Source organism: Opisthocomus hoazin, chromosome 4 (assembly GCF_030867145.1).
Source record: "Opisthocomus hoazin isolate bOpiHoa1 chromosome 4, bOpiHoa1.hap1, whole genome shotgun sequence".
NCBI classification, from domain to species: Eukaryota; Metazoa; Chordata; class Aves; order Opisthocomiformes; family Opisthocomidae; genus Opisthocomus; species Opisthocomus hoazin.
This window is the reverse complement of record NC_134417.1, coordinates 77,190,897-77,213,178: the sequence shown is the minus strand read 5'-3', so window position 1 is coordinate 77,213,178 and position 22,282 is coordinate 77,190,897. Positions and strand designations below refer to the sequence as shown.

The following is a 22,282-nucleotide window of genomic DNA, read 5'->3' as shown; positions in this document are numbered from 1 at the left end:
CGGCGGCCCCCGAGGCTCAGCCTTCCTCCCCGTGGCGCGGGGCTGCTGCCGCCGCACCGGGCCGCGACGTTTCCCGGGGCGGGAGGGGCTGCTGGAGCCCCCGAGGCGTGCGAGAGCGGGCTGCTGCGGCATGAGGGCGCGGGCCCACCCGGGCGGCCGGGCCGGGCCCCAGGCGTGTGGGCGCGGGCGGGTCAGTCAGGGTCAGTCGGTGATTGCCGTGACCGTACTGGCTCCGTGGGGTGTCCCAGGGTGACCCAGAAGACAGCGAGTAGGCTGCTTTTCAGACACTGAATTTCGGTTTGTACCCCGCGTACGCGCGCAGTGGAGCAGAAACTCGCGCTCGCTCCGTTTCCCCGCGGCGGGGACAGGCGTTTGGTCTGGAATTCCGTGACTTGCCCTTCCTAAATTCAGCCGTGTGGGAGGAGAGAGAGAGGAGAGAAACTCCTCCTCTTTTTCCCTTTGGAGCCGGTCTAAAAGAGGAAAATGGTTTCATTAAATTTAATTGCGGGTTGAGGAAGACCAATAACCCAAGCTATCTGCTGAAGGAGGACACCGCGGGTACCGGAGCGCGGGAGCGGCTGCGCGTCGCGGTGGAGTCCTGCAGCCTTGGCCTCCCGCCTTGGCCCTGCTGCCGGTTCCACCCTCGCTCATAACCTCTCCTGCACCCACCTGCTTCTGCCACCCCCCGCCACGTCCTTCGTGTTTTTTTTCTTCCTTTCATCATCTTCAACCTTCTTGCGTTTCTTCACAGGCGTTTCTTAGCCAGCGCATTGAGTAGTGCCATTGAATGAGGTTGAGCTCACCGCAGGAGGGACGTATTCCTTTACGGAGGTTACAGGTGTCTTTATCATCTGCGCATTTTGGAGAAGAAACCACATGTGAACAGAGGCCAGCCCTGCTAGCAGTGCTCCGAGGAAGACAAGCTCGAGTAGCGAGCCTGCCTGAAGCCCTGCGCATTTCAGGATGTCATTTGCGCCACACTTCGGGCAATTTTGAACAACATAGGAGAGGCAGGCTTTGAACAAGGGAGTCCGCGTGTCTGGGTAGCGCAGACAGAAAAGGAGTCGTGCGTACTGATAATAAACACTGAAGCCTGAGGTGAGTGTGTGTCCTGAAACTTCGTAATGAAAGTTTCACCGTGGACTTCAGTAAGCAAATAGTCGCTATAGTGCAGACGGTGAAAACACAGCTCGTGTCTCGCGAGGCCTGGAGACAGGTTGAACTGATCGGCAGCGCTGGGTTTGGTGACCAAGAGGCGCGGCGTCTGTCCTTAACAACTGACTCGCTAAGAGCAGCTACCGGGCAGCGCTGTCCTGCGAGAGTCACTGCCTTTGGATGGGAAATAAGACCTGGTCCTGCCCAGTTTTGGCAGTTAGCAAACTCGCGTCCCTGTCTGCCGGAGCGCTTTAATCCTGCTGCCACGAACAAGCCCTTCGCGGCGGCGGCCTGAATTCCCCCGGTTTCAGCCGGAGTTTGACCCGGGTAACGCTTAAACTGGGCGTGCGGGGGGAACTGGGAGCCGCGGGAAGGGGCTCGCCGGTGCCCCCACCGCCGACACGGGTCCCGGAGCAGGGCGGCCCTCGCCGCCGCCTTCCAGGAAACCGAAATGGAAACGGCGGCCGGAGCCGCCCCGGCCCCCGCCCCCGGCCGGGTCACCGCCCCCCGGAGCTGCCCCGCGGCACCCGGCCGAGCGGGCCCGGCGCTGGCGGCGGGCGGACGGGCGGCACGGCCTCTCCCGGCGGCGGGCGGGTGAGCGGGGCCGGGGGCTGGGGGGATGCGGGGAGAGGCGCCCGTAGAGCCGGGGTGCGGGTGGGCAGGCAGGCTGCCGGCTGGGCGCCGCGCCCGCCGCCGGTTGGTGCCCGGCCGCGGTGCGGTGCCGGGGCGCGGGGCAGCTCCGGGTGCGGGTGGGCTGCTTGCCGCCGTCCGCGCTGCGGGGTCCGGCTGCCTTCCGGCCGGTGGAAGCGCGAGGTGATGTCGAAACTGAAGTCGTTGGTGTTTCTTGTCGCTTGACAGCAGAACTTTTTTTTTCCGAAGGGATTGTGCCTTTCCAGGTCTGTGTTTTTTCTTAAAAGCGAATCAGGACTATTATTTCATCACTGGTGGACAATTGCTTGGTGCTTAGACGAGACAATTATTCCCTAAAAGCAGCATGGGAAATCTTTATTATGGGTATATGGTTGCGTTGAGCCAGTCTGCAGTTTGTTGTTAGGTTTGTGGGTTTTGGGTTTTTTTTTAATTTTTATTGTAGGCTTTGTTTGATTTTTTGTTTTGTTGATCCTTGACACAAAGAAGTCCCAGAGGAGCCCAGCAATCTGGTACCCGGTTACTCTTATTTTAATACAGCGGATATAAGGGTGCTCTCGAGCAGCACGCTTCTCAGAAGAAGGTGTTTAAGGAAAAGCTACTCGTGTTAAATAGAGAAGCAAACTCTCGGCTTGCAAATTACTCATGTGATGACGTTGAAATAATGGCAGAACTGGGGAAAGAGTCTTGTGCTTTAGCAACTGACTGAAGTGCTTACATTTAGTTTCATTTTTCCACTGTAGGTAAAACCAGTTTTTTAACTGGGAACCTACGTAAAGCATACTTAGTGATGTAATTTCTTCATGTACCTGGATTGTAAAGAATGATTTAGAACATTACTTGAGTGCCCACCATGGATACTGATACAGTTTTTTAGGGATGAAAGAAATGAATGAATTCCCTGTTGGCAAATGAACACCTGTTTTTGTCAGAGATGGAAATATAATATAAATTTCTTCATAATTCAAAAAATCAGCTTTACATGGTTTAGACACTGCTTTCATTATGTAAACATTTAGTGTTTAGGATTTGCTAGCTACGGAGAAAAACAAAAGGTCTGCAGCTTTTCTCAAGCACTAAAAGCACAGCACTGAGAATATGCAGGTTATAGTCACTTCTTGTTATTCAGAACTTTTTGGGTAGTAGTGAAACTGTCAAGATTATTAGTAGTATTGTACTGTAGTTTGGGAACATTTTGAGGAGCAGAACAGAGCTGGCACTTATGGGAAGCTGCATTTGGTCTAAACTGTACAGATGTCTTACGTGTGAAAACTTATCAGAGAGTGAATTAGTTTAATTGTGGTAGGTACTTGTCTTTATCCACAAAAGACTAGAGCATCGAGAGGCTCATGTTTTTCTTCAGAAAGTCCCTCAGGACTAGTTTCTGACTTTACCTGACTTTACACATGCAGTCTCTCTGTTCCTTTTATGACTGGACTATTTCTTTTCTCTCCACCCCCACGAATTCAGCACCAAAAAAAGCACAAAGAATAGAAGTCCTGCTGTGGGGACAAATAGAGATTTCCTTTATAATACCGAGTAAACGCTTTCAGGCTTTGTTACCATCCTTTAGGTTGGATATAGAGCAGGAAGGTGGGATGCTAGGGGTTAGAAAACACCCCTAGCATCTTTTATTTCTTGTGTAGGTTGGAAAAACCTGACCTCTCTCATCACCCCAGGTACAAAGCGTGGGTGCTCCCTGCTCGAGTAGTGCTGGCAACCACGAGATTTCCTACCCAGCTGCCCTCACGCTAGGGGTGCCATCAGGCTGCCTTGGGGCCGGGTGACCTGGTGCCCAGTTGCCATGTTCGGGGGGCACGGTGCTGCTCTGCCACCATCACCCCGGCGGTTCCAAAAGGAGCGCGTTGCACCGCAGGCTCTCCCTCACCTCGCCTTCTCGCCGTGCTGTGTCTGCTGAGCTGGCCTGTCCTGCCTCTCGAACACGCCGCACGTGGTCCGAGCTCCTTTGCCAAGTCAGCCGCGTCATTTTACTCGGTTTTCTTCAACGTTAGAGCTGACGTAAATACCCTAACCCATGAGAAATATGTGCCGCAAAGCTTCCACATCCTTGCGGGGAGGGTAAGAAAGATAATGATCATAACCAGAAACTGTATCTGGGTAAACGGCGTTGCTTCGTGGCCTCAGGGGACCCAGTCTGCTGCTTGTCCTTCACATAAATAGGTTGTGCTTGCTGCCTGCCTTTTTTCTTTTTTTAAGTATCTTTTTGTCTGGTTGTTACCTTTTGCCCAAGATAAGTGGTTGCAGTGGATTATGAAAGAGGGAAATGAAAGCTCTCTAAATAGGGCACACTTCACTCGGTTCTGCTAGAGGAAAAGGAGATGCTTCTCTTCTTCGCTATTAGCAAGCATGAGGCAGGGAGAATAAAACTCAGGACCTAACCATGGAAAACTTATTTTTCACTACTACGTGGAAATCTGGATGATCGTACAGTAGCTTGATTCTTTTGTGAGCTGTCATCTTTTTTTTTCCTACAAAAAAATCCCCTGTTATCTCAGCCTTGTGATTACTAGTTTTTCTTTCCGTGAAGCTGGCGAAGCAAGTGATCATATGAGCATAAACCAGTCCTTCTGCTTGAGCTGGTATGCCAACGCTTTATTTGTTTTGCTTTTTTAATAGACTGCTACAGAACGCTGTGAAATTATCATCAGTGGTAAATACAGGTTCAAGAAACATGACGACTTTACGGATTATATTGAGACGTTTTTGATGGTTTTGTGTGATGCAACCAGGATAAATACAAGGTAAGTGCGCCTAGACATTTACATGTTGAAAACTGTATAAGTATTTTAATGACTGACCATGCGTATATTTTTAACTTGAATGGAGTAACTCTCTCCGGCTTGAAGTAGGAACCTGGAGTGGCACGGGACTGCTTGGGATGTCAAATACAGTTTCTAGTAGTGAAAGTCCACTTCAGCAAAATGATCAAGATTAATCTTTAAAAAGTCATTGTTCGGAATAGTGAGATTAGAGCAAACTGCTGGAAACTGCTTTAAAAGCTCATTGGTTTTATGATAGCTCCATTTCTGACTTTCTTCTGAAACTGGTGAATATTTCAGTTCAAGTCCAGTTCTGGTCAGTCATTTGTGAAAAAGATGGGTTATATATCTCAGGTGGTGACTTGTGCTTTATGCAATGATAATAACAAATGTTTATTACTAGTGGAATGATGTTGCTCCATGACCTTCTCCTCTTTCTGGACACATTGCATAAATTGCTCATAAAAACTTGGGGACAAACTTAATTGAGTACATGTATATCTCTTTGTCATTCATTTCCAAACAATTAAATCCTTCATTTGTATTGAGGGTGTTCCTTCATTTTTCCATATCCAGCAAAATATAACTGCTTTGTGCTTCCTTACTGCACCAGTTCCTCTAACAAAAAGCTTCATCAAAGTAAATTCCAAGAATGAATGACAGGGGAGATTCACTAATAACTTCTAGATAAAATTGCACTAGCAAAGACTTTTTCTCCATTTCCTCTTCACCCAGTCTACTAACTATGATTTTCTTCATAATACAAATTAATAATTTTAAATCTAACTGTATAATGAGTTGTCTGTCACACTGATCACTTCTTTTCATTCTTAGTTTGCTAGAACAAATTTGTGTGAAAAGTGTTTTCAGGTTGGTTTGTTTGTTTTTTTTTCAGGAGTGGTTTTGCAAAGTGGACAGTAATGGAGTATATGAGCACGGGTAGCGATAGCAAAGAGGAGATTGACTTGTTGCTAACTAATTTAAATATGTCTGAGGTGATAGACATCATGGAAAACCTTTACCCAGCTGGAGACCTTGCAGTGTACGAAGACAGCTTGATTACAATGTGTGAAGAGGCAAACCAAAACGAAGAACGTGCTGAATCTTTACTGTTTTGTGAAGGGGAGGTTTCTTTGATGTCCTCCGTCAAATATGGGACTGTGGAAGACCTGCTTGCTTTTGCAAATCAGGTGTCTAACACTGCAAAACAGTTTAAAGGATGTAGACAGCAAGAATCCGGAATCCTCTTGAATATGGTATGTCCCTTTTATGTTTACATGAAAATTAGTAGGCCTTAGGAGTTGGAAGTTATTAATGAATCTAAATAAAGATCACCCCCAGTCCCGGGAGTAACAGGCTGTTGTTCCCTGTGCAAACCTGGGACTGGAGGGCATCTCTGAGGTTATCAAGTCTAGCCCCTGCAGGCTCAGGCAGCTATGGAGAAAGGTCTTTTGTTTGGAAAGATCCGCTCTGTATTGCTTCTTGGTATCCTTGGAGATTAGAAAACATTTCCCAACGTTGAGCAGAAACTTGAGACACACAGTAAAAAAGCAAAAGCCACAACTATGATGGCTTCCAGGTTTGGGAGACAGTAAGGGTTTTCCAGTGCATTGTGTTCATGCAGTAAAAAGAGTTCATTGTGCAAAACTCCCAAATAAAGGTCTGGAATCTATTTTGATACAGTTACTGAATTCACTCTATCTGCACAAAATGTGAAAACTAGTAATGTAAGGAGAAAAAACATGTAATATCAACTGTGACTTTCAGAATTACGGTATTATCCAAAATTTACATATAGGTGCATTGTTTTGGGATGTGTTGTTTTTTTCCTCTGAAATGATTTTTGTTCTACAAGCATCTGTAGATATTAGTGTCACTGAACTTCTATTTAAAATCAGTTGCCCTGGAAACAATCAATTATAAAATAGAAGTTTATTCATATAAGTTTGTGCTGCTGTTTTAATTTTCTTAAGATGTTCTGTATCTATCATGTTAAATATCTTCCATGTAATATGTTTTATATGTGAACACTGGTTACTTGAGGCTTACTGGTTACTCAGGTGTGAAATAGCACCGGGTATTGCTTTATTCTGATTTGGACAGAGCATTGCAGTATTGCAGAACAGTCGCTTTTTAAACTCTGTAACATTGAAATGACACTTACTAATACTAAATGTGTCCTATACTTAGGATAGACACTGTTCTACATACTCGTGGTTGTTTTGCTTGCGTATTATTTCTGCAGATGCATACAACTGGTATGAACCAAGTACTATTAGGTGCACGTGATCCCATTAAGCAACTGGGGACTGGAGGCAGGGCATTACCTGTGAATGCTTTTCAGCACGTGCATCTGCATACATTGTAAATATCTACAGCATTTTAGTTAGGAGCTGGAGCTGATTGCCTGGTGATCCCACTGACTGCACTGTGGCTCGCGTTATGAAGGGTCTTGGAGTGCACAAGCTGGATTTCTTTCAGCTGAAACTAAACTGGAGGATGTGTTACAGCCACAAATGAGCATTCAGTCCGCAGGACCAGGCTAAGGACTAGTCCTGAAAGCCTCCTGAAAACTTGAATAGTGTGGTAGTTGTTGCTCTCTTGCTCTGCAAATCTACTCCACTCAGTCTGTGTTACTCTCCAGGATAGGCATAACCCACGTGGATTAGCTAGTCTCAGCCCCTGGCAATGTAGAAGCAAGTAGGCGAGATGTACAGATTGCTAGAGTCTTTATCTTCGTTCTAACAAGTAGAGGGGAGGCTCATTCTGCATATCCTAAGCAAAATACTTTTAATAAAAAGACACCTACCCACCAATAGTTAAGAACTTCTCCCCAGAATTAAAGAACTTCTAAGAATGAACTTATTTCATGTAGCTACTAGTCACAAATGACAGTTTTAGCAGTCAGTAAGATACTTTCCTAATTGAAAAACATGAAGGTAGTTTAAGCACAGAAAGATTATGTGAGTTACATCTTAAAAAGAAATCTAAACCCAATAATCTTCCTCATATGCTGTTATCATAAAAGGGTAGCTGAAAGATCTGGGTACGTGAGACCATGTGATAGATATGAAGTGATAAATATCCGTGGTCTTCTTTTACATATCTTCAAACATCTTGACAAAGTAGCAGTAAGCAGGTTAATGATATTCCAGATACTGACAATACTGTATATCCCTGAATTAACTGGAAGCATATCTCCTGGAAACACCGCTACTAATTCTTTAGCTGAGAGAATATGAAGAGACTGAAGAAAGAACACCAAATCTCAAGCAGTAGTCACACGGCTGTAGTTAGGAGTTTGGTCTCTGTCATGTGCAGAGGGAGGGAGCTGTTTTGGAGGAAGATTTAGAGCAAGATACTGACTTAGATGCTCTGAACCTCTTCCTGGAGGAGCCCTCCTGGCCTCGTTGACAGTACATAGAGAACCAAAGCTCCAGACGTGTTACCCAGCCAAAGCAGTCTCCCACTCTTTTTTTTGAGCTGCAGCATAAAACTAGAAGGCGGTGGCTGGTAAAGTTGCAGCAGTCTTCTCTGACCGTTTACTAAGCAGCAGAAACTCTGATACAAGATGGAAAATTAAGATGTGTGCCCCTGGCAGTACATGTGATATTAGGAAACGCTGAAACTCTTGCTCACATCGTGTGAGATAGCCTGTGAGTAACAGGTATGTGGCATAACGAGTTAGCAGATTACAGGAAGGACAAACATGTGCAGGTAGATCTAATAACAAGAGGTGGTTAATTTCATTAACCCAGCTGCTGTTGTTGTTGTTTCAAGACAATTAATTGCAACTTACACTTTGCAAGTTAGTCACTGGAGAGAAACGTGGATGCCTGGGCTGTGAATGAATGCCACACCTCACATGCTGTTCCCATTTGGTGTTTCTAAATAAAGACTGCTGAACAGATCGCATGCATCATGCACATATATAAGTGATATTTTAATTTTTTTCTACTATGTGTAAAAAATTAATTAGGCTTGAAGTGGTTTTAACTTCATTGTGATTTTTTTTTTAATTATTATTATGTAACTCCACAGATCACACCCAAGAATGGGCGCTATCAAATCGACTCAGATGTGCTCCTGTTTCCGTGGAAGCTGACTTACAGGAACATTGGCTCTGATTTTATTCCTCGGGGAGCTTTTGGGAAGGTGTACTTAGCCCAAGATAGAGAAACCAAGAAACGAATGGCATGCAAACTGGTATGTTAGTTCAGTAGTTTTATCTCTGAGCAAATACTGTACGATGTAGTACATACAGTGCATTTTTAAATATGTCAGCATCAAGTTCCACTCTTAGGCTGATGACCATTTCGGTTGTGTTGGCCTATACAACGTAGGAAAAATGCACATTTTTGAACTGTTAACTGGTTTTAATTTTTTGGCTCTGAGACTGCAAAAGTTTCAGCATTTTGAGAGTATCTGGAAGTAACTGCCACGTGGGCAGGCCTGCTGCGGTGCAGGGGTGGAAGGATTTGTACTTGTCCTGCTGTACTCACGGTGGTAAAATACCAGCACAAGATCCCATACCTGCTGAAGGTGATAGCAAAACCCTGTTGCTGCAGATGGTTTTAGGTTCTCATCCTTTAACTGGGGTCTTCAGACATAAGTTTTCTTTACTTCAGTGCCGTTAATGTCCCTGAGAGCTCAGCTTATGTGCAACTCTCATGGTGTTTTGGGTACTGACTGAGCATAAGGTTGTGAGATGTCTCAAGAAAACTGCTGAGCACACCCCTATTTTTATGCAAGCCAATGTTTTCTTTCAACATAATATTCTGAACTGAGCAGTAAGTATGTGGGCCCAGTAAAAGATCAGCTGGGGCACTGCTCTATATCCCCCAGCTCATGAATAAGTACCCGTGTTATTTCTGCATACGAAAGAGTTGGGGAGTCAGTTTTATACCTTCCCTTGTAGCCAGTGTATCTAGATGGGGACAGATTTAGTTTGTTGCTTCTGCGTAACCCACTGCAGGATTAAAGCTTCCTAATGTTTCTGAAAACACAAACAGTACTTCTCATTGCAGTAAAAATATTAGCCTCTTACTTGGTTCACAGCCACAAGTCTGAGGGAAGGAGAATAAAAAGAGCAGTAGTAGCCTTTCTCTGTGTAAGCAAACACTGCCTTTTATTGTCTTAGCAATTTGCTGTCAGTACTTTCTAAAGAAATATAGCGCTGCCAGGTGCTCGCTTTGAAGCAGGTTTTATTTCTTACAAGCCACACAACAGTGCTGGTAAGGACTGAATTGAGGTCAGCAGTGGTCCTGAGCATGGTTAGTCTGCAGACTGTGCTGAGCACTGCGAGCACTGTTCCACGTGTCAGATGGGTGTAGACTTCTGGTAGAGCAGATGAGACTGTACAAAGCTAGTGGAAAAAGCAGTGTGATTTTTATGTCCTTCACCAGGAAGTTTGCATAAAGCCTTTGCGTAAATACCAGATTTTGACGGGAATAACTCTTGCTACATTACTTTTTGTGGAAGATTGCCATTTTTGTTTGGGCATGATTCCAAAAACTCTCTCAACTTTAAACAGGATTTATCTCAACTAGAAAGGAAGGACAAGCTCTGTATTTTAACAAGTGGGTAGGAGTGCTTTGCTTCCTTCTTCCATCTTAATCTATAGGATAACTAGTGTTGGTATGGATAACTTGTTTTTTGAGCTGCTTTTCTGTGGTTTTGTTTCAATGTCCTAGGTCCCAGTGGAACAGTTCAAACCGTCAGATGTCGAAATACAGGCATGTTTCCGTCACGAAAACATTGCCGAATTATACGGTGCTATTTTGTGGGATGAGACGATCCATCTCTTTATGGAAGCTGGAGAGGGAGGATCTGTCATGGAGAAGCTGGAGAGTTGTGGTCCAATGAGAGAATTTGAAATCATTTGGGTGACAAAGCATATTTTGAAAGGACTTGACTTTCTCCACTCCAAGAGGATTATCCACCATGATATCAAACGTATGTGTGTGTGATTCCTTGGGGTGCTTTCTGGTCCAAGCTGGGCTGGGGCTCCAGTGCAGAGCCTGAGGATGAGCTGGGGTGGGTAGCCTGCGTCTCTGGGAAGGAGGGATGCATAATGCTCAACAAATTACAAGGTCAGGTTCTGGAGATAATTATTACTTACACTGTTTATTAATTCACTTCGGTGGAGAGGATGATTCGAAAGTCATAGTTCCTTTGCCTTTCTTGAGCAACTCGATTTGAAATAAAAACCTAAAGAAAATGAGCAGATTTATCAGTCTCTGTTAAGCCAGAAGTTTTCCTCTTCCCGTGTAAATCCATCCTCAGTTCTTCCATGCCCACCTTCCACTTGTCCACTTGCACCTTCTGTTAGGTTTTGTGTTTGTGCATGGCTGTTCCTCATTTTGAGCCACTTTGGTACTAAATACATAGATTGTACTGGGTTTTTTTTTTTTCTTTCAACAATTACTGCTAATTTTAGTATATATTTGCTTTTAAAAAGCTCTGGGTATTAACATGTATAAATAATCAAAATGTATTGATATTAAACCTAAATTTAATAGATTAATGTTAAATTGCTTTAAAATTTAATTTTAATGCATTGCATTTAATTTAAATACTGCTTCCCCCTGCAGACAGATAAATTCTGCCTTTCTAGTAACAGTGCTTCTAATAAAGACGTATGTATTCTTCAAGTTAATTTTTGCTAAACTTGGGGGTGTAAAATCGAAATGTTCAGCTGAAGTGTGACAGTAAATAGTTGACAGAAGACGATTATCAGGAGTTGATAATTTTTGATCTCAGTTTTGCGGTTTTTTTTTTTAGTGAATGTGGGTCAGTACTTCAGATGTAAGCCTTTGGGAATCTGACAACTAGAAAACTGCTTAGTTTTCCCATTAGTTGTGCTCTCTTGCTCGTAGTAAGAGTCTTTCCTATGGGTTTACTGTAATTGGTAGTTACAATGACATTAATTAAAAGGTTTAAAAACCAGTCTGGCCAAAACCCAACACACTACATCCGGATAGTGGACAGGAGAACCGGCTCGTTGTGAGCGTGGCAGGTGTGAGTGCGTTTTGCTTTTCCCGGCCTTTTTCCGCATTACTGGATGCAGGGCAGGAGCCGAGGGCCGATGGCGGCCAGGCCTGTGGGCGCCTGGGTGCAGACCCGGCCCCTGGGAGGGCAGGGAGCTGGTTTGTCCGAGGGGTTGAGCTGGGAACCCAGGCCCTTGATGGCAGCTGTGCCCGTGGCCATTTTTAATTTCTTCCTGACCATGTCCGCTCGTTCTGAGTCTCTGTCCTGCTGACGCAGGAGGAGATGGGGACTTTGGCGAGAGAAAGACTGCCCGGAGCTGGGAAGGGGAGGAGGACTTTCTGTTGGCTCTTCAGAGCGGTTCAGTGCTGCCGCTCATTTTAACTGTTTGTTGGAAAGCAGTTAAATCGTAAGGTTGTTTGCTGGGGGGAGCTTCAGTCCAGAGCCAGCCAAAGCTGGGGCTGGGTGCAGTCCCGAACAGGCAGCAGAGCTTGCTGTGCGCTGGCAGGGCGGCCCCCCGCACCGTCCTGTCTGTGTTGTTTAAAGTCCGTCCCTTCAAAAGTATCGCTGAAGTTACACGTTTATGTGGGTGGCTTTGTAGCCCTGGTGAGGAGGCAGGTCTGTGAAGGGCTGCTTTGGGAGCCGGCACCGCTGGAATGAAGCCTGCGTCTTCCCTCGAGGTGGTCGCAGTGGGGCTGTTGAGGTGGGAGATGACCCACAGCTGGTCATCTCTGGCTCTGGGTCTGGCACTGGCTCTGGGAGCACGTGCAGGCCTGTCTGTTGTGTGGCTTCGGGACTTCGCTTGTCCACATCTTCTGAAGCAGCACACAAGAATGTCTCAAGGCTTGCACAGAGTGCTACCTTCATAAATATTTTATCAGAAGTCCAGCTGCGAAGAAAGCCTCTGAGTGCAAACTTGTGCTGTAGGCAGAGTTTTATGAAGGAAAGTGAATGGAGCTCCTAGATATTGCTGCAGTTCAATGGGATTTTGGAACTCTCCATGTATTACTTTGGCAGCCATAGTCTGTCCTCTGTCGTCACGCTGAGCTGCTCTCCCTGACCGGTGCAGGAGACTGGTGTGGCTGCTGTGGAGGGGCTTTGGTTCCTCTCTACTTCTGCCTTCATTTAAATCCTTAGTGTAGAGAAACTTCTTATATTGTGTGTAGGCAGACCTGCGCAGCATGCTTTCCACCTTGGAGACCATTAAATATCTTCAGAGCAAGCCTTGCTATGCTGATGTGCCTGCCAGTCTTCCACCTTCCTCCTTACCTTCAGCTATTTTTTCTCTCTCTCTTTTTTTTTTTTTTTTTTTAAAGATAAGAAAATGACCAAACATTGATTCTTCTTTTACATAAAGCAGTCCAGTTTGACTTTTAGGATGTGCTTTTTATTGGACTGTCGCTCACAGACCTGCTTTGGCTAGGAGGAGGACGGTGACAGTGGCTGTGCTAAGCTCCCATTTCAGGCAAACATCCAAAGGAAACAGACATGTTGTAAAATAAATGCCCAACGTGCTAGAAACTTAAATGCTGTCATTTTTGTTTTTCTTTTAGCAAGCAACATTGTCTTTATGTCAACTAAGGCTGTTTTGGTGGATTTTGGCCTAAGTGTCCAGATGACTGAAGACATATACTATCCCAAAGACCTTAGAGGAACCGAGGTAAGAAGCTGTAGGGACAAAACCTCTTACATTGTTTTACATCCGTGGCTGTGACGCTTAGGCTCAAATGTAGAGCTTGAGAGTAAAAGCTTGGGCAAAAGAGTTTTAGAGTAACTTATCAAAAAGTTACAAACAAACATTAATATAATCTCAATTATATTTTTATTTTCAACTTGCTGAATGGAAAATCACTTTGAAAGGCATGTCACCTTCTCTGCAGGCCCATTTGTTAGCAGTTATTAAATCTGAAGTCAAAAAGAAATTGGGGTTCACTGAAGTCAAAGGAGCAGTGCTCTGGGAAGGGTTGTTTGGAGTGCATCAGCTGCTGGTCAGAGACGCTTCACAGTGGAATTTTGGTTCTTTGCTGCAGCAAAGATTTCTTCTGAGATACCAGCTATGGACTAGGGTGACCTGCTCAGCACAGTAGTTTGACTCCTCCTTTGAAACCACAGAAACTACAGACTTCTGGGTTTCGTCCCTTGGCGTTTCTAAGCTCTGTTCGCCATCTGCATGTAACCCTCTTGTCCTTTGGGGGTTGTGTATGGCGCGGTTGGTGATTATCTGGTAAACTGTTGGGGCATTACAGTGATGAAGGTGAGGGACTTCTAAATTTTCGCAATGACTTTGACTCTGAACATGTGCAGAGGTCCTGCACGCCACTTGGGCTACCAACGTGTTTCCAGGGCTGGAGCTTTAGCAAACAACCAAGCAGCAGCAGTTAGCTTGGATAGCTGCCGCAAATGTGGCCGGAGGAGGTTGTTAGCAGGAAACGCTTCAGCTGAAGTGTTGGTGCTTACGGTTTTGATAGTTTTCCACAGCATAGGCATGTGTTTAGAGGAGATACTCGTGTAGCTGACAAAGAGCATTTCAGTCCTTGGAAGGGTGGGATAAACCAAGATTTCACAGGAGGTCAGGCTTGTTTGCTGATTTGTTTTCAAGATACTGGGAAAAATACTTGAACATTTGTTTTCACTTTCTTTCTAGTCAGGGAATTGAAGAGCTTAAAACACTTACTGTACTGGAAGCAACATGCTTTCTGGCATTTAATGTGCATGCTTTGTGGGTGTTTTAATTTGGTTTGGGGTTTTTTTGTTGGTTTTTTTTAGGGGGGGTTTGTGTGCTGTCAATAAGAATAATGGTGGCAATGAGTTGGAAGCTCTGGTAGGGTATTTGTCAAGGGTGGTGATGTGTGTAAACAGGAAATTTCCAGCTTTGTGGAGTGGACTGGTGATTATCTGCTCCTGACTGTTAGAGGGCAGGCCGAGATCGTAGTGGTAAGAACAGCTGCAAAAAACACTTAGTTCTTCATTTAGTAGGAAGAAAATTATTCGTCACTTTTGAGCACCTGCAGTGATGTCCTCAGAAAGCAGATAATCCCCACAACCCTGAAACATGGCAGTGCTTGGTGTTTGCTGTCCCAGGGAGAGGCAGCCAGTCCTCGGAACCAGCAGTCTTGCTGTTCTGTCCCAGCATCGAGGGCCAGAAATAAGGTTGCAGCAAGAGCTGGAAAAGATTTTCAAATACCAGTCAAAGATTTACAGGAACATTGTGAATTCCCGTCTGTAGGTTTTCTGCTCATAGTCTTCCTCCTAGGCATCGTCCTCTCCACAGTGCCTGTGTTCAGCCTTGTGGGGTGCCTAATCCAGTCACCCACAAATGCCTTCTGTAGTCTTTGATAGCACAGGCTTTCTTGATTTTTTTCAAAGATCGTGACTGTCCAAAGTCCTCCTGAGTCTTGCACCCTCTGTATGCAGCCTTAAGAAGCAGTGCAGTTGTCCAGGAGTGCTGTTTCTAAACATAGCTGTGCACCCCCTTGTTAGGGCCGTATCACTGCTGTGCAGCATTGTGCCTGTGAGCTGACTGGTTTCTCTGACGTGTCCACGAAGGAGGTGGCAGTTGGCGTTATCTTTCTCCTGTGCATGTTCTTCTCTGCGGATTTAGGATTTTTATTCGCTTCTATAGCACAGAAAGTCTAAATGTAGTGAACCTTCTTTGTGTTCATGAAAATGAATAGTTGCAATTCTGGTCAGAGTGATTGAAAGATAGTTAAATTTTATTTAGTTGGTGTAGCATGAAAAACCTGGGTTTTCTGAACAGTGTGTGTACAACGCATGCAGCACAATATACCGTGGTTGTGATGAAACTGCTCTGCAGGAAATACATTTTCCAGGCGTTTGCTACATGTTCTGTTATGCTTCTGTCACTCTGTTAAAATACATAAGCTTCAGTTACAACCATTTGAGGGGAAGAAGTAGTTGTCTGCTAAGGTTTACTGAATGTGGAAGGTGTGATTTGTTTGCAGGAATGCTAAACTAAAACTAGCACAGCAGGAGGAAAAGGACTGGGTTTTAGCTAGGTTGTCTCTGGACTGACTGGCAGACAAGTGCCAGCCCAGCAGTAGGAAGGAGTGGGGATGGGAAGGTGCCTGAGGCTTGGGCTGCCTGCTTTGGTGGCAGCAGAGTCTTAGGTCAGTCTAAGTCAGTCTGTACTCACAGCTTTGGTGCACATCTCATTTTTTGCGTCTTGTCCCTGTGCAATCAAGGTGCATCTTGACCATTTTCACCCTTTAACTATAGCTGCAGACAGGTTCTTGTTCCAGCAGCTTTTTCTTCCTCCAGAAGGCAGCCACCTTTTCTTTATGTGGATTTCACTCAAGTTGCACTGTATTTGCTAATGACCCTTTTTCTACAAAAGTAGGAATTGTGTTCTTTGCTCCCTGTAAGACTAAAACGTGGTGGGTGCAGACACGCTTATTCTGTCTTAGCTCTGAAGAAAGCAGTGGCTAGGAGTAAGCAGCAGCTGTAGATGCCTGCTGAACCTTGGCACACGCTGTGATCTGAAGCTCTGTTTGCAGATATGATATGTGATTTACTGGGAAATATTCCTTGGAATTTGCGTGAGCCCTACAGCAGTTCTCAGTCTGTGGTAATAAGTAGTCAAACCATGCGGTGATGACTTAACTTCCTGCCCTTGTGTCGGTTAATGGCTTTTAATGTGATTCTTTGTGGCAGCATGACTTTAAGCAATTAAAGTTCTGTTTGGCTCCTTTAGAGGGAAACTGGGTGAGGGAAAAGTAGAAACCAGAAGCAAATACGGCGGCTTGCTAACCTAGCGTGTTGTGGGCTGTGCCCACGTTGTGCTGAGACCTGCTCCCTGGGCCGGTGGCGGTGGCAGAGCCGTGCGGCAGCTCCCGCCCGCCGCGGGCTGTGCCTCCTGCATCCTGCCCCTCTGTTCTCCTCCGGCTGCCCTCCGAGCTGCCTGGAGCTGGCAGCATCTTCCCACCATCTCCTTCTTCAGGGTCATCACAAATCCAAACGTTTCAGTCAAAATGTTTGCATGGAAACTGTGTTTTGGTTTAGATGAGATTAGGACTTTGGGTTTAAAAAAAGGATGGAAGAGGGATGTTTGCCTTAATAGCTGGTCTGGGGATAACCTGGTGGAAAAGGCACGCAGCAGAATTTAAGAGACCTGGCTTTTAATTTGTGCATTGCCTTAAACCGGGCTTGTTCCTCACCATCCCATTTCTTCGGGTAATGCCCCAACATGCAGGTTAGTGGATAAGGGGGGAAGAGGAGAAGGGTAGGGAAGACAGGAGGGTGTACATCTGTCAGCTCTGCCTGGAAGAGTTGTGCAGTGTCCGATGTAACAGGGATTTGAGGAGTGGACTCCTGCCCCAGCTGAGAGGCTAGCAGCAGGGTCGCCCTGCTGCCCACGTTGTTGCAACAGAATGGAGCAGTGCCGGCAGCGCCCAGCAGAACAAACTGGCGATTCAGGCGTCTCCTTTTGCTGTGGAGGGATGAGGTTCCTGCTACCCAGCTGTGATGACAAACGATTTTGGGACAACAGCTGAATGCAGCAGAGCTGTGGCTTGAAGCTCAGCTTCTCACAACTCAGCAAAGTCCCCTGGCCACTGAGCTGTGCCTGTCCAGCAAGGGCAAACCTGGAATATGAGTTTGTGCAGGTGCCAGACTAGAAACTCTCTGTGACTGTGGTAATGTGCAGAGCAAAAAATCTATTCCCTAGCTGGTGCTTGGTCTTTAGGCTGCAGGTACTTGTGGGGTGCATCCCTTCAGAGGGGGGTTTCACAAAATATCATAACTGGTCTCTGCTTGTTGTTTTTCCCTATTGATTAATCTTTTTTTGTTTGGTTTTTTTTTTTTTACTATTCTTCATAGATTTACATGAGCCCTGAAGTTATCCTCTGCAGAGGCCACACAACAAAAGCGGACATCTACAGCGTGGGAGCTACTATTATTCATATGCAAACTGGCATCCCACCCTGGGTGAACAGATACCCTCGTTCTGCATATCCATCCTACCTCTATATTGTAAGTGTCCTTAGCAAAGCTGTAGCTCAGCTTCAGTTGAAGAGTCTCCTCTACTATTGTTGGGAAAGCTCCAGTCATATAAAAACTCTCAAAATATTTGTCAGAGAGATTGTATCATCCTTTTGGCTTTGGGGGAGGGAGGGAAGAAGTGGGTTTTGATCATTTAGGGGAAGACAGAGGCTGAGCTGGAGTCATCTCTGTGGTTTGTGTTACAGTTTACAGGCCTTGGGTTTACTGCAAGGACAGGGTTAGAACAGTGTGAAACTTGAATTTAACAAGCCCATCTGTGTTCTACTTGTCTGTTTTACTTAGAAGTTGCAAATAAAAACTGGAGCCTGGTAAATTTGATTCTCTGGTTTGTCCAGTCTGTTGAATTTCCATTGCACGGAATTTTAGCCTTGTTTGGAGTTACTCTGAGTTTTTAAATTCATGATAGGATCTGATTTTAAAAAGCTGGATTTTGTGCAGTTACATATTCTGTTCTAATTGATCAGCCCAGCTTAGGGAGATGATGAGTTGTAAGTGGGGAATTTCCAGACCACTCATGTGGTTATCTGTGAACTTCCTCTTCCATTGTTTTTGGAATAACTGTTTCAATGATCTTTTTTTATTTCGACAGATACACAAGCAAGCTCCCCCCTTAGAGGACATTGCTGAAGACTGCAGCACTTCTATGAGAGAGTTGCTGGAAGCAGCTCTAGAAAGGAATCCGAATCATAGGCTGTCTGCAGCAGACCTGCTGAAACACGAAGCCTTACACCCACCCCCAGAAGATCAACCGCGGTGCCAGAGTCTGGACTCGGCATTGTTTGAGAGGAAGAGACTACTCGCAAGGAAGGAGCTGCAGTTGCCAGAAAACATTACAGGTAACGATATCAGGCTTATTTACATTGTACCTTGTAGATTTTACTGTGTGTCAAAACTCGATGTGAGTGTTTAGAAGAAAACGAAACTCAAAAAGCTCCTGGAAAAAGACAGTAAAAATCCCAATCAGATGAGATCAGACCCAGAGCTCATTAAGTGTTATGTAAAACGCCCTTTGACTTCAACGAGGGAAGAACTCAGCCTGAATCCTGCAGCTCCGGAAGTGCTGGCTCATGAAAAAGCCCTGGCAGTCATTCAGGGCACTGCTTCACGAAGTGTAGGCTGCTGTCCAAAATCGCCTTAGTTTGCCACAGTAGGAGAGATGTTTTATTGATACTAGTGATTTGTTTGTTAACAAAAAAAAAAAAGTCCCAACAACCACCACCACAACCAACACTTTTTGCTTCCTTAAAGACACACGCTGTATAAACCAGAACTGTAATGTTGCTGCAGTACAAGCCCTTTGTTTTAAAAGCAAAAATGACTGTAGAATAGAACAGAGTTCCCTTGTGCATTAATAAGTGCTTTATGAAGGATAATAGATGAACGAGTAGAAAACTCAGTGTGTCCTCAGATAATATCAAGACCAAGGGAGATTTGATGCCAGCAACCTGCTAACTGGCTTCAAAATGCTTTTCTTCTACTTCTAAAATATGTTTGGAGCGTCCTAACAAAAAGCATTTAATAACTGACCCCAGGCAAGTGGTTTATTGGATTGAGATAAGTGTTTGAAAAGATACGTGTGCAAAGTTTTGGGTGCTGTGATGCATAAATGTTAAGTGAATTCGTTGCAACAGTTAAATCAAGCAGAGCTTTTGCATCTAGAATGACATTGCTCCTTCTGGATTTTGCCTTGTGGGTGCATAATCCTTTGACCAGCTCAGGCCATCTGAATCAGTTGTTTTGAAGATGAAAAAAGTATTTGACCGCTAAACTTGGAACTTGAGTGCAGATGCTTGAGATTCCAGGACACTCATTACACAAGTATTCAGGGGAGTTCTGCCATTGCAAAGGTTTCTTCAGACCTTAATTTAAGAGAAAAAAAAGTTGAGGCTTGATGGTCCCAGATTTGTTCTGTATTGTAACACTCTGTGATACAAAGAGGATGTCATCTGTTTAGATGAGAATTCCCCTGTAATGAAGGGGAATTCTCCACTGGCAGAAAGCTAGCAGAATTTTTTTTTTGCACCAAACTCTCCTTTAGCACTGTGGCTCAGAGGATGAGGAAGCTCTGCCTAGCTGTCCCAGCTCATGGAGGGTTTTTTTCAGTAGTTTTTCTGTGCAGCAGAGCACACTTGCTGTTTTCAGAAGCAGAAGCAAACTGCTTACCTTTCATTGCCACAGAGTTGTGGATTGATGTGGTATCTTTTATTTTGTTTTAGATGAGGTTTATGCTATATTGTCCATAAAAATGAAGCTTTCTAAACGACAGATTGATGAAAGCAAATATTAGGCCAATTATTCCAGTAACATCTGCAACCATGGAACTGAACTAATGCAGCTATTAGTGCAATAAGAACGTGCTTTGTCTCTTTCCTTTTTAGATTCCTCATTGTGTACCGGGAGCATGGAAGAGTCGGACCTGCTAAAGAGGCAAAGATCACTCTACATAGATCTTGGAGCTCTAGCTGGTTACTTCAATATTGTTAGGGGTCCACCAGCCTTAGAATACGACTGACTCAGTAACGTTGTATGTCGGCACGTCAGAAATGGACCTCTACCTCTTAAAACTTGACTTTAAGACTTGATTTTCAAATTTGTACATAAAAAATATTGCCATTGTAGACTGTAAAATGTGAATAGTGTTTAATTGCACAGATGATTAAGCTAAACCCTTAACGGGCTCTGATAAGCTGATCCCAAGCAACGATATTTGTGCATCTGCTGGCTGACCAACAAGAAGACGGCAAACAGAACACTGCTGGGCATGTCTTAATCCAGGATATCTTCCTGTGCTGGGCCTTGCACTTTTATAAAATTTGTAATATATGCTTGCAAATACCGCCATCAGGAAAAAAAAAAGAGCATGTGGGCTGTAAGACTCAGTCTGTTGGAGCTGTCCTTAGAGAAAACCTTCCATTAAAAAAAGTCCTTGATTTAACCAGTCAAAAACTGGTTTGGTCTCGTTCTGCCTTTGAGACTTGGCCAGTCTCTGGTCACTCTTAATGGAAATCAGGGCCTCCCTTAAGCCGAGGTAATTTCTATCAGCTGGGTCTGGAGCCAAAGCATCATTTGGTTACAGCTGTGTTTTAACTTTATCTTCCCTGGGCTGTCAGAGCTAAGCAGGGCGCTGTTCCCCTTCTCCATGGGCGCAGCGAATCCTTCACTGGCATGTGGGTTAGCTTTGGGAACAGCACAGCGAGCTGGCCCGGACAAAGCACGGCAGTGACTCTACCTGCTTCCTATGTTACAGCTACTGCAAGGATATCTTGGGTAGTTTTCAAGGGTAGAGCGAATGTTCCCTATTGGTATCAGTGGGTAGGCTTCAGACTCTTGCTTTTTAATACTTTAAAATTGTATACATGTATAATTGCCGTGAGTGCTATGGTTTGGAAAGCGTGTCATTAGTGACAGGCTATGTTTATGTTCCTATGGAAATGGAATTGTTCTTGCTGTGCCTCATACATTTGAAACATGATGTTTTGGATGATAGTAAAACTATGTAAACTGCATAGTTCTGTACATCCCATGGGATGAGAACGTAAACTTTTATAAAACTCTCTTTGATGCTTAGGATGACTCTTTATAAGCATTTGTGTTAAAATGGCATACTGTGTATGTTGTAGACTGAATCTTTTCTGAAGCACAGTCTCTTTTTCATATGTCTGTTATTTAATGCTGCTCCTATCTAACATGTGATCTTAAACAGATGATTTCTAGTTTGATACTGATATGGTCAAATGAATAAATCCACCTCAGTGCCTTGAGGCGTGGTCACTCTGTTCTTTCTTTTTTGGAAACAGCGTGGGGCTGTGACCATTTTTGGGCCAACCTCACCTGCCGTGGCCCAGGTACACTACATGCATCGTTCCACTGATTGGGAAGCTGGGTGAAGGTCATTGTTGATGGATTTTGGACTTTGGCAACAGACAATGAGTGTTTCTGACAGTCTGTTTCTCAGACCCCAACACTCCTCTTCAGCTGCGTAGATGTTGCAGAGCGGTTGTGTACAACACGCAGCACTTCAGTCCTGTTGTTAATTGGTACAAAAGATCCTGCTGGGAATACCCCACCTGCTCCAGTACTGTGTGCAATATCTCTAGGTGACCGGCTGCTTAGAGGAGAGCTGTGCAGGGGAGCCCTCTTCATATTTATCCTGGCTGTAGTGATCAGGATACTCAGGGATCAGACTTGTGGTGTAGCTGACTTAAAGAAATCATGACCTAATTGTCTGGGTGCTCACCTTTGCCTTGAGAGACCTGGGTTCAATTTTCTGGTCTTTTGCTGGTTCTGTTAGTCTTTAATGAGATTCATAGGATTTGTAGGAAGCAGCTTTTCAAGTAAATGGATGTGGGTTTAAAATCTCTTCCCCAGTGTCCCTTCCATAAAATGAAGGTGTTCATCCCCACCAGGTAGTGGCGGGATGTTATGCAAATGCTTATCAATTGGCCAGATACTGCAACAATGAGATCCACATAGGAATTAATAGGCTGCTAGGGGGCTTTTGCCATCGCTTGAAATATGTTACACTGATTTTAATTCTTTTATTTTTTTTTTTCTTTAATGCCGTCCTCCTCTCCCCCACCCAGTTACAAGATTTAGCATGGAAATCTGCATATAGGGACAGACTCACTACTTAGTATTAGTTCTTAGTACAAGGCTGTTACAGATCTTCACACTATGCAAGTAGTAAGTGACCA

The 22,282-nt window shown here is 44.7% G+C and overlaps 1 protein-coding gene across 3 annotated transcripts; it reads left to right on the top strand.

The window, feature by feature from the left end:
* The first annotated feature begins 16 nt into the window (after window positions 1-16).
* MAP3K8 (mitogen-activated protein kinase kinase kinase 8) lies at window positions 17-21,337 on the top strand. 3 transcript variants are annotated; one of them, XM_075419617.1, is made up of 10 exons: window positions 17-268; window positions 752-1,098; window positions 4,441-4,565; window positions 5,479-5,839; window positions 8,625-8,789; window positions 10,277-10,538; window positions 13,124-13,230; window positions 17,406-17,558; window positions 18,178-18,424; window positions 19,967-21,337. In XM_075419617.1, the coding sequence occupies exons 3-10, from the start codon at window positions 4,531-4,533 to the stop codon at window positions 20,098-20,100; spliced, it is 1,464 nt and encodes a 487-aa protein (XP_075275732.1). In that variant the 5' UTR covers window positions 17-268; window positions 752-1,098; window positions 4,441-4,530; the 3' UTR covers window positions 20,101-21,337. The 3 variants fall into 3 exon arrangements, with proteins under 3 accessions (XP_075275732.1, XP_075275731.1, XP_075275733.1); XM_075419616.1 differs by having other exon boundaries at window positions 17-297; XM_075419618.1 differs by lacking the exons at window positions 17-268; window positions 752-1,098 and adding an exon at window positions 1,666-1,749.
* The last annotated feature ends 945 nt before the right edge of the window (window positions 21,338-22,282 follow it).